Source organism: Abrus precatorius, unplaced genomic scaffold (genome assembly GCF_003935025.1).
Source record: "Abrus precatorius isolate BTA unplaced genomic scaffold, Abrus_2018 Scaffold8, whole genome shotgun sequence".
Classification (NCBI taxonomy): Eukaryota; Viridiplantae; Streptophyta; class Magnoliopsida; order Fabales; family Fabaceae; genus Abrus; species Abrus precatorius.
This window is the reverse complement of record NW_020874428.1, coordinates 22,385,940-22,398,090: the sequence shown is the minus strand read 5'-3', so window position 1 is coordinate 22,398,090 and position 12,151 is coordinate 22,385,940. Positions and strand designations below refer to the sequence as shown.

The 12,151-nt window shown below is 31.2% G+C and overlaps 2 protein-coding genes across 4 annotated transcripts; both read right to left on the bottom strand.

The window, feature by feature from the left end:
• Positions 1-113: 113 nt before the first annotated feature.
• LOC113847615 (armadillo repeat-containing protein 7) lies at positions 114-3,076 on the bottom strand. Of its 3 annotated transcripts, none has more exons than XR_003501787.1 (7): positions 2,244-2,484; positions 2,064-2,100; positions 1,912-1,985; positions 1,743-1,836; positions 1,568-1,650; positions 886-1,110; positions 114-215 (listed from the first exon to the last, which is right to left on the bottom strand). XR_003501787.1 is itself a non-coding variant. In XM_027476834.1 (7 exons), exons 2-7 carry the CDS (start codon positions 2,313-2,315, stop codon positions 937-939), a joined length of 534 nt encoding a protein of 177 aa, XP_027332635.1. In that variant the 5' UTR covers positions 2,316-2,334; positions 2,993-3,076; the 3' UTR covers positions 544-936. The 3 variants fall into 3 exon arrangements, 2 of the variants coding, with proteins under 2 accessions (XP_027332635.1, XP_027332634.1); XM_027476834.1 differs by lacking the exon at positions 114-215 and adding an exon at positions 2,993-3,076 and having other exon boundaries at positions 544-1,110; positions 2,244-2,334; XM_027476833.1 differs by lacking the exon at positions 114-215 and adding an exon at positions 2,993-3,037 and having other exon boundaries at positions 587-1,110; positions 2,244-2,352.
• Positions 3,077-5,011: 1,935 nt separating this feature from the next.
• LOC113845858 (UTP--glucose-1-phosphate uridylyltransferase) lies at positions 5,012-11,917 on the bottom strand. Its single transcript, XM_027473510.1, has 21 exons — positions 11,686-11,917; positions 11,503-11,550; positions 11,296-11,387; positions 11,118-11,208; positions 10,680-10,740; positions 10,518-10,595; positions 10,380-10,430; positions 10,203-10,276; positions 8,560-8,632; positions 8,371-8,428; positions 8,196-8,242; positions 8,043-8,108; positions 7,842-7,874; positions 7,138-7,190; positions 6,991-7,066; positions 6,808-6,864; positions 6,642-6,725; positions 6,452-6,550; positions 6,140-6,244; positions 5,446-5,517; positions 5,012-5,360 (listed from the first exon to the last, which is right to left on the bottom strand). The coding sequence occupies exons 1-21, from the start codon at positions 11,748-11,750 to the stop codon at positions 5,334-5,336; spliced, it is 1,410 nt and encodes a 469-aa protein (XP_027329311.1). The 5' UTR covers positions 11,751-11,917; the 3' UTR covers positions 5,012-5,333.
• Between the last annotated feature and the right edge of the window lie 234 nt (positions 11,918-12,151).

Here is a 12,151-nt window from a genome sequence, read left to right as displayed (position 1 = left end):
ATTTAATTAAAGTTAACCAAAGATGATTGCATTTACCAAAAAACAGTGACTGAAATAAATTGAGATTTCAAAGACTGGCTTGAAACGGGTTGCCATGAGTTAGAACTACCTAATCAAATTTGAACTCCTTCACCATCATTTCAAAATATTTGACACATCCAAAGTGACATCTCATCCGCCCTCATAAGAAATTGCTATATCTTTGTTACTTAGTGCTGCAAGCAGCAATTGACATTTGATTTATGCATTTCAGGTCCCTTTCCTACCATTTTATATAACATGTTCAACATAAACAGATGCAAGCAACATATTTTGTAGTGGCTTCCGAACATCAAAAGCATCAATTGCTGCTATTATTAACACCTAAACCAACAAGAAATGTCTTCAGCCTTGATGATCCAGTATCAAAGCAAAGGAAAATGAAAAACAAATATAGAGAACATTCGAATATTATCTCTCGATACCCTCATAGCCCCACTCTTTTTTGGAAACACGAGAGCAAAAACCAATGACAAAACACATGCAATTAACTTCAACACATTAAACGGAGCAATATAGTGTTTTTCAATTTTATACATTTAGGCTGATATGTTATAAATAATGTCCTACAAATTTTTACACCATCAGAATATACAGTGATACTAGTACTCACAAAATACCAAGGGAATAATTTTGTAAGTTTACAAACAAAAAAAAAGTGGTCCTAAGAACACATTCCACTTTGGCCAATGCTACTTGGTTCTATCCTTGTAAGATGGCGTTCAATCTTTATGTATGACAACTTTTGGTCAAAGAATCAATAGTTTGAATAAACGAGCAAATAACTGAATTGGATTTGGACTGTGTACAGAGTAATTTAAATTGTGAGCAGAAAGGTTGTCTTAAACAAGATATATGCCTTGCAATTATGAGTATGGAATGGTAAGCTGTGTTTTACTAGTTCCCTGATAGATGTTTATCTAGAAAAGCCTTAGCCAGATTACTGAAGCTCACACTAACTTCTTTCGCTGCAGCATACCTCTTGATGACATCAACAACTTCAGGCTTTAAAATCTCTTCCTTGTTAGATTCGTTACAAACATAATAAAGTGCCCCAAGTGCATAATTCACCTGATACCAGGTAAATGCGTTGTTTAGTTATCAAATTGTAATTGGATCTCACGCAGAAGTAAATTACATTTATAGTGTACAGGTCAATGTAAGAAACATTGCTAGTATCAGAAGCAATTTGAAGAATTGAGATATTGGTAATGTTGAGTAAGGTAAATATAATGGTATATAAAATATCAATGTTCTGAGAAATCAAAAATCGAAAACACAAATGCATGTTTCAAATAACTAAATTTCATACAAAAAATCATATGAAATTATTTTTCACTTATAAAAAAATACTTTTAGTGATCAAGTAGAAAACATAAATCATGCTTGAAAACTTAAGGGTAAAAAGTTCGTTCAAAAAGGAAGTTTGAGAATCTGACTATTCATGGTTTAGCAATCCCTTTGGCTTACTAGCTACTTAGGAGCCAAAAAAGTGGAACAGAGTAAAAGAGCATGCTCTTATTCTTACAGTGTTTCTAACTGGGCTTGATAAACACTGAATTATAAGAGGTATACCACCAAAATTAGTTACAATTGCGGCATTGGCTGGATCTGGACAAAAAATGTAATTTTTGTCAATAAGATAGACAATTAAGCAAGCAGAAAAAACAATATAAAAAAAAAGATAAACTAGCTAGAATTACCAACAGAAGAATTGCATATCCCTCCAACACCAAATTCCACAAGCTTTTCATTGGGTTCAGTTAAGCAGTCAAGAAAAAGTTCCAAAACATTAAGCTGCAATATTATGCAAGCGCATTTTAGTTAAATTGGTGCAATTTTTTTCTGCAAAGGAAACTGATGGGTCCATACCTGACGCAAGAAGTTATAGTTGTAAGGATCATAGGCAAAATTGGCCAAATTTGCCAAAATCTGCTCTTTTGTTTCTGCAAAAATGGCAAAACATAAGAAACATCAGAAACCTAGACAAACATGAACATTATTAATTAATGGAAAAAATTTACCATCCTCAGATGTATTCTGAAACTTAGTCACCAATTCCTGAGACAAATATTATCCCCATCTCAGGTTCATACAAAATAAAATCACCGGAACAAATACAATATAACGGTGCACTATTGAATTGAAAATAACATGCTTTCTTAATGATATTATAGTTCAAAATGAGAAATAAGAGGAAGCACCTGAAGGTATTGCAATCTAGGAGTTCCATATTTCCCTGTTCGTTCTTGTTGCCTTTGGTCATTGGTGAACATGTATGCGGATGCAGCGGATCTTCAGAAAAGTATAAAACTTGAGGAAAAGTTCAAAAAAAGGAATTTGATTTACAAGACAATTTTAAAATTTTGATGAAGAGGACCCGATACTATCAATATGGACCATAATGTTATAAAACTCACCTGACCATCAACTCAGTCAAGGTTCTTCACGTATACAATCAGGACATTTAATCAAAGATCTAAATTACATTCATTAACAAAGCCATACACACTTGTCATCTAAACTCAACATGGCCTACACCACAGACTGTAATTCAACGACCAGAAAATGGTCAAAATCAATCGCTATTGAGCCAAACTAGACAATTTGATTGTCCTATTAGAACCAAACATCAAATTTGGATTGCCATTATATTCCATCACCATTTCAAAGAACCAACAGTTATCAATGATATGGAGATTTTATTGTCATTAACAAATGCTCAGATACAATACTCGACACGCAAGTAAACAGAATAGTTCAAGTAAACACGCAGACTGAAACTAGATAATAGAATTTAATAATCTAAAATAGCAGTGTGAGAAGGGTTTGATGCTTCGTTTCACGAAACATGATGATGTAAAGTATCAGTAATCTTAAACAAAAAAAAAGAAAAAAAAAAGAGAGCTAAATTATTTTGGCAATAGTAGGAAATTTTGGAAAAGAGAATCACCGATTGCAGAAAATCTCACCGCGAAAACCAAGGTCGCTTGTTGGAGGAACTACAGGGTGAAGGAAATGGAAGAGCTTTGATGAGACGGGTGAGAGAAGGAATAAAGGGAGAGAATGCTAAAAACGACACAGTTTTGTTGTCCTTTTAATCTCAGCCTGTTGTTGATAAGGACAGCTCAAAGGAACACGAGAGGAGAAAAAAAATTTAAAATTTAAATTCAAGAAAAAAAGGGAAAAAAAATGGTCAGGACTACAGTAAATTAACATATTACATGACATATAAATTATCAAAATGATTTATTATAATAAATTTTAAAATTTATGATATATAATATTATTTTTAATAAAATTTATGTTAAAAATATAAATATTAAATATTTAAAATAAATTTGTTTGAATGTTTAAAAAGACTATGAATACAACCATAAAGATAATGAAGATATAAAATAATAAATTTTGAAGGTTGAAAGAATAATTTTAAAAATATTTAAAAATTTTATAAATATATAAAAATTGTTATTATTAAATTAATATTAAAAAATTTCAATCATTTATACTTTTTATATTACATCAAACAGTTCTAAAAAAGCCACTCACTCATACATCACTCATACATCATATGTTTACTAACTCATGTTATAAAAAAAATTAGATTATTATTTTTATCAATAAGATTTTTATTTATTTTACCAAATAACAAATAATAATTATAGAGTTAAATCCACTCACAAAAGCTTGTTTTTGGTTTAATTAATGATCTTGACCTTGAATCTATCTACCCTTTTGTTTAACTAATTAAGCAATTATATAAAATACTGAAAAAAACTTTACTGCATATTAATAATTTTATTTAACAAAATTAGATTATTAACCATAATTTTTTTATTACATTTAATAGATTTTGAATATATATTTCAAAATATATTGCATAATAATTTTAATTTTAATATATTTTCTAAAAATTTTAAAAAATTAAATTTTATAATTATTGATAAAAGAATATATTTCAATAAAAAATTATAAATAAATTATAAAAATTTTAATTTTTAAATTAATACTGAATTATATATATATATATATATATAATGTAAAAAATAACAAAAAAAACTTTTAAAAATACTCATTTAAAAATATTTCTAAGAACGCTCTCATTTAAGTCTTCAAATGTTCTTAAAACTCTTTCCTTCTTTAAATCTTGACTGCATAGCTTAGTTTATTAAAAAAATAAAATTTATTTTGTTATTTTTGAATTTATTTTAAAGATTTTAGTTAGATGTTATTTATCCATTTAAGGATATTAAATAAGGAATTAGAATTAAATTTTCATTTAAAATATTAGTAATATATGCTTACACTATAATTTTTAATATATTTTTTATTTTTCAATTGAAGGTCCTAAAAACGCAGTTAACCATACCCATACCTTTAAATATTGTATGTCTCTCCATTTGAATTTAACTTTAAATGCTCGTAAATGAATCTAAAAACACGTTCCCATGCGTTTTATACTATATTAATTATTTTTTAGATTCAATGATACTTTGATTTATATTTAATTTTATCCTTCATTTTTTTTCAGGTATCCTGAGACGTTTGATAGTACCATTTTTCATTTATTCATTTTAAGTTTCTTATTTTTAAAATTTTATTCAACAATTAATATAAATATGTCAAATATGTAATACTATTGATTTGTACAATTTTTTAAAAAATAATTAAATAAAAATAAACTTACGTTATATATTTCATATATTTCATTTACTATTTTTGTTCAAATATTATAATGTCATACCTTTTCTTTTTCGTATTTTTGTTAACTATTGAATTAGATTTTAACATGAAGAATTTAATTAACCAATAGTAAGGTATTCACTGACAATTTTTCTGAAACAAATGGAAATTGAATTGAAACAAGCCTTTTTATAGTGGAACTCAAATCATACTACTAAATGAAGGTGTGTGAACTGCCATTGAACAAACAAGCCTTAACAATAGTGGACAAAACTTACATTATTTTGCCGTTAAGCCTCGATTATATTTGCTTCTTAATTCTCGTTTGAGACCTCATAGTTTCATAAGCCACTCATGGTAATGGAAAAACGTTTTTATACAAAATGGCATGAACGCTAGCATAGCAAGGGAAGAACTCATGGCCGACCTTGTCAGTTTTTTTTGGTTCTGCACAGAATCACAAGACAACGAGAAAGTCCATACTGAGACATCCTCTCAACCAAAAACACCTTATTTTCTTACCCTCTCAAACATGGGAGAAGTAATAATTGAAATAACACGAGACTGTAAAGATACTATACAGTCCAATACTTCTAAACTCATTAGCTCCCTTACAGGTCCTCTGGGCCGTTAATTTCCTGCATACGACAATTCAATCTTTAGGCCTAAACATTAGAATCGCAACCTCACGCTGACAAATAAAATCCCTATATAATTAAATACCTTGTTCTCAATTACAGCACCGTCAGGAATTTCCAGCTTTTCACCAGACTTTGCTACGATACTGACTTTCCCCTGTTAAGGCACCAGAAAACTGACATCAGAAAGAAAATAATGATTTTTTAAAACTATCCCAATAGTGGATAGAATTTTAACTATACAGTTACTTCAACAAAAACAATAAAAATTTATAGAGTTAAACAAAAATTTTAAATAACATTTCAACTGTATTCGGTTACTGTCTCAAGATTTTAATTTTCATGCAACGATATATTAGAAGAGCTCCGCTAATAATAAAATCCAACTTCAATCGCGAGGTTTCTTGCATCAATCATATTGGTAACACTAAGCGTTTCTCTCATCTATAAAAAGTAACCAAATTGTATGGGGGCAGAAATTTACGATAATATTTTGAAAAGTATTTGATTCTTAAAGGAAATTGCTTTGTGGTACAAAAATATACGCACAAATCTGCACATGAATAGTAACAGCTGTGATTTCCATCTAATTCCTTCTTTTTTAAAATATATTATTTTCATCCAATAATGTCTTTCCCTATTCTTTTTGTATAATTTTTTTGGGTACTGTCTAGCAGTGCTGGTTCTTAAAATCTAATACTTTGAAATTTGAGATGGTCACCAAAGTCTCACACTTGGAATGATACAATATTAAAGAAATTAAGGATTAAATGCAATACCTTGAGGGTAACACCAGCTCCAAACCATACATCACCAACCACTTTTAGACTGTCAAGATCAACAATACTAGGAATTGACTTGAAGCGGCCCAAGAAGTTGCTAACCTGTGAAGGAGACCAAGAAAATTAGTATTATAGTTTCCCTCTAACACAAAGTAATTGTTAAGATGTCCCCCATTAGGTAAGAATAGAGACAAAATACTTCTTATAAGAGCTACAGTAGTCCTTCTCTTATGATCTAACTTTTAATACGAGTGAGTTAGGCCCAAGTTTCTTAACAGTAATAAATAATAATGTAATATAAATCTAAACCTTTTTAAATTCTGGTCCCAATTCAATAGAAGGGTTTTCAGGATTTGCCCTAGCTTTGTTCCTAATGACAAATCCATCTTCCAAAGTGTAGAGGTCAGACTGCAAAACAAGACAACAAATTATGTCAAATAAAAGATTCAAAACAATTTCCAAGAAAGATGACATTCCCTGTATCAGAAAAATTTATAACCTGGACAAGAAGCAAATCTGAAGTTGCCTTCACAGGAAGGAATCGTGATCGAGGAACATTAATCCCAATAGCCTTGTCAAAGAACTGTTAAAAAAAATTGTGAAATTAATGGCAATGAAAAAAAATTACAGCAAATATAACCAATAAGTAAATGAACATTGAGTACCCTTATTGCTGCACCAGCAGCAGTTTCCAGCTGAAGAACTTTTACTCCATCAACTTCCTACAAATCCACAAATTTTGTCAGCAATGTCCCAACTGAATATCAATTGTCAAACAAATAACCTAAAATTGAGCATCCTGTAGAAGGAAAGATAGGCTATCATTTGAAAAAAAAACCAATTTCAACCTTTGGATTGGGAATAATCTCCATCTTAAGAGCATCAGCTTCAACAAGCCTTTTAATTGCTTTTAAGTTCACCCATCTGTAAATTATTGCCAACACCTACATGAGTATGTAATCTAAAACAAGAAGAGCTTAACCAGCAAGACTTACAAATTATTTGTGTTGAAAATTTTGAACTTTTCTATTGACTTGAATTCATTGACCTGCATAAAAGAAAGGATTACATTTGAACAGAATAATTAGCAAATCTCTTCTCTAGCTACCCATAAATTGTGTCAAAAGAATGGCAAAAGCATGTTTCGTCACTTAGCTTTATAAACATTATATCATCAATGTGAACATTGGATAATTTTTTATAAAAAGAATGTTAACAGTTCATAATTATAGTTCATAGGTTCATATCATCAACAGTTACCAACAGCTAGTAAACTAAAAGATGTCGTGTAATTACATAGAGATATGAACTCTTTATATCTATCAATTTACTGGACTTTCCTAAACAAGAGTAACCAAAGTAACAGCTGCCAATGTATATTGGCCTAAAACTAAATGATCAATGCTCAGAATAATTGATGTATCATTTTTAGCCTTGAAACAATTTCCTTAAATGAAATGTTGTGAGACTTCAATGAAATGACAACAAGGCACAACGCTTAGTCATCCTTGATTAAACCACAAAATAATTAAATCAAACAAGTCAATCCTACCCCGGTGAATGCATAATGCTTAATCACTACCCTTATTCTTTCATAGTTCATGCATTATATTTACATGACCTATTATTTTTGAAAAATTTGTTGCCTAGACTGAGGATAGGGAGATGATCCAAGAATAAGAGACAGATTTAAGCTTACATGTTCATCTGGGACTTGTGCAATTTCCAGGAGCTGCATTAAAGAATAAACAATAAATGTCACTCAATAGTGATGTTCTTGATGTTTCAATTGATTTTAATTTTCTTATTTCTTTTGAGGGGATGGATTCTTTTATTTCTTTTCTGAAATAATCAGATAAAATCTTGGTTGTAAAAGAATTAAATCAGCAAAATCACATGCCTGAACCCTTCCTTCATAAGAAATCAAAGTGCCACCCTTTACATCAGCTAATGTTTTGGGAGTGACCTGCATCATAAACACAGGGAAAAAAATTGAAATAGTGCAAAGTGTAAAATAAAAGGAAGTTACTTGATTACAACCATCTTTCCTTACCTCCATACAGTATTCATTCTCGTTTTGGATCAAGTGATTTAATATTTCTAAATCAATGAGTCAAGATCACTAATGGCACTAAAGACATACTTTGTATGTATAAATAATAAGCAATACAGCCAAAAATAATTGAGAGAGAGAGAGGGAGAACAAATGAAAACTTAAATAAGGATACTCAAGTCAACTATAGCTCCCAAGTTATCCGAATTGGCAACAAACACATACTCTTTACCCTGTAAGAACAAAAGGAAAATAAAATATATAGTGATGATAATTGATAAATAATGATTATGAAAAAAATAATGATAAAAATAAATAAATAAAAGACAGTCCAACTAGAAACAAGTTAAGCTCTGGGATAAACCTGTGACAATAGTGCATCAAGTTTGCCACTGTTCATCAATGATGGGAAGACATCCCCATGGCCAGGAGGGTACCTATGGATATAAATTACCCATAAGTCAAACTTAAAACTTAATTAGCAGATAAGCTCAATATTAGTTTCAACAGTCTTGAACACTCTGGTTAAAACAATCATAAGGCATTGGTACCACTTCCAACATAACCAATATGATTTACTTGGGTCTAAGACATATTATTAATATGATAATACTTTTAAATGACATATAGCAAACATCAAACTATGTGGCAAATCGTATCCCCCGTTATGCAATTGGGATTTAACCTAGCAAATCTCATGCTCATTGCAAGCATGTAAATTCTGGCCCAAAAAGTTTGAGGAATGTCAAAAACAGTCTTTGCAAAGTATCAATATTACCACAAGTTAAATCCAGACCAATTATTGTCAAGATGGGATATATGGAGTTTAAGTGCTGGATAGAATGGAGGCAAACCAGAAACAATAAATTCAGTTGGATGAACCTCAAATGGTGGATAAGCATAATTGCTAATGAAGGGAATTCAGTTTCAAAAATGAGTTAATTATCCAAAAGGTAAGGGAATAAAGAGGATCTTACTATAACTCTTCATATTAATTGATGAAGTCAAAAACTTAGACTCCTTAAATTTGGCCAACAAGATAAAACTTCATAAAGGAGATTTATTAGTTACTTAAGAAAAGCTTTGATTTATGGGCATAAACCTTTGACTACATAGTTTTCAATAAATAACAAGTAACATTTATTTTATAATATTTATTTAAAAAATAAAATTATGTACAACAATTTTATATTATAAACTAAATTATTTAATTATAAATAAATCAATGATAATAATTTTTTATTTAAAGTTTGTATGATTGGTAGATATGTTTCAATAACATTGCAAAATAATAATGACTATTTAAAAACAAAGAGGATATACATTAGATTAGAAATATTTCAAATATAAAAAAATAATTTCGAGTACAGATCATAAAATTAAAAATAATGTCAATTTTTATCAGCCCAAATTGGGGTTATTTCTGTGAATTCCATTTTAGTTTTTATACTATAATGTTAATTTAAAGATATTTAGTCTTTTTCTTCTTCTTGGTACCAAAGATATATGAATTTGTCCAAAGGTTTCTTCTGTCAGCTATTTCTTTTTCCAGAAAGAACAGTTTTACAATAGTTTGACACTTGAAGACAAAATCAAGCGGGGGGTGGGGGGACACAGAACTTCGGCAATTCAAAATATGTACACTCAACAATCCTGTGTTATGCCACATCTTTGAAAATATAGTAGCAGTGTCAATCATAGTACTGAGCAAATATCAAGTAAAAATCCATAAATAGGACACCTGATTGGTAAAAATATATGAAAAAAAAGATGAAGAATTTTGCATGTCATGAATGACACTATAATGCTCATATACCAAGTACTCTAAACTATGTTAGGAGCCTTACAAGTTCGTTTGAGTATTTTCATCGATTAGATTTATATCTAATTTATCCATGTAATGTTTTATCAGGGCGAATTCAACAGAAGAAAGACATAAATCTAGTGAAGGTTGTGAAATCAGTGCAATAATATAGTCTTGTATAAAATACACAGATGAAGTCATACCACCCATCCTTGCCAGCGTGCCCTTTGGAAGGCAATGGCAAAAAGTCCTCAACGACCAATCGAGGATACTGGCTCTGCATAAATTAGAATAGTGCAATAAAATGTCAAAACAAAAAATAAAATTTCAAACTACAGAAAATCCATATGATATAAAAGCAAGAAATCAGAGTTACAAACCTGGTTAAAAGTATGAATCTCAATATTTGAGTTTTGGTATTTTTCAATAATCTACAAACAGTGATGTTGTTAGTTTTACATGCAAATTCAGATTATAATTCTACTCAGCGTAGGGAATAAAAGCTAAAGGACAAGTACCTTCTGAGTGTCATCATGAGTGTTGAATGAGTTCATCAAGAGCAAAGGAACATTGCTTCCATATTTGGAATTGAGATTCTACAACAATTTAAGTTATCAGTGGAAAGTTACATGAACGGGGGAAAATGTAAAGTCCAAGCAAAAGAAGGACCCAAAAATAACCTCAATTTGGATGACAATTAAATCTAGAAATGTCAACCCATCACGAACTTCGATGACCGATCTGCATTTCAGTTACATACAAATCAAGACTTAAATATAGATACAGGTTGCCAAAAATGGTTGTTTAACATAATTATCCTTTCGGAAATTTTTATCCCAGTACAGGCCATCGAATTACTTTTCAATATGTTGAAAAATAGTTGACATTATTGTTTCTTTAGTAAAAGGAGGCACATAGATTTGATTTGAACAAAATGCCATGGAACACACCTAGATGCATTGACCATATATATCTTTCTGATCAGAATCGAGTAACAAAAACAAAAGATTAACAATAAATGAAAATCACATACATGATCTTAATCCTAAATCTCGATTGAAAATTCCTGCTATTTAAAACAAAGATTAATTAATATATGCAATCAGGCACAGGCATACTTAGGACCAGTGCAACCCATAGTTGTTCCCAGGCCTCCGTTAAGTTTCAACACCACAAGTTTGTCCAAGAGGCTCTTTACTTCTGAAGAACCTGCACCAATTTCGTTTCACATGAACACACTTAACTCTATTACAACATCAAATCGACCAAATCAAACAGAGCGCAACGGTTTGCTACCATCAGGAGTTGGCGCCAAACTGTCATAAGGCACAACCACTTCATCGGTAGGCGTCTGGATCTTACTCCATTCCACATGCTGCGCTTCGCCACTGCAACACATTCAAAAGAATATAGCTGATCAGAAGGAAAAAAAACAAAACGAATTGCAAAGATCAGCAATAAGCACGAATGTGAAGCTCGAGAGGTTCGGTCGCTGTGATTCACCTGAGATAGCGAGAGACGAGGTTGATGAATCCGTTCTTCTCATTCTCACTGCAAGGAACAACACTAATCAGATTCCGATCCGAGATCGCAAAGTCCATTCACGGTTTCACGCGAGAATGGAAATGAAGGAAGATAACGAAGGAAAACAAAATCTGAACGATTTGAATTGAGAGAATGTGAGACCTGATTTCGGTCAATTGAGCAACAGCGGATTGGAGAGCGGGGAGCTTCTCGGTAGCAGTGGCCATTGCAATGGAAGGTTCCAGAGCTTATGTGTGGAGAGAATAGAGCGAGAAAGTGAAGAGATGGTGGTGGATACAGAATAGAAGAGAGGGTGTGGTGGTGCTTGTAGAAATTGACACGAGAACAAAACGCCAGCGTTGTTATTTTAGGACAGAATATGCTTGCATTGCACCCCCAATATGTATATATCGGGGACACTTCTTTCGTCTGATGCATCTCGTCCAATCGCGGAAAAGAGTGGCCCGTCTTTCACGCTACCTGTAAGAGTGCAAGGTTAGAATATTTGTTTGCTTTTTATTTTTATTTTTTCTCTAGAGTGGGATTTTCCGGTGGGCTATGTTGGTTTAGGTGTGGGCTTCTTTTACCCAAAAGAAAATAAAAGGGAATTTAGAACAGTCTCTGCAAG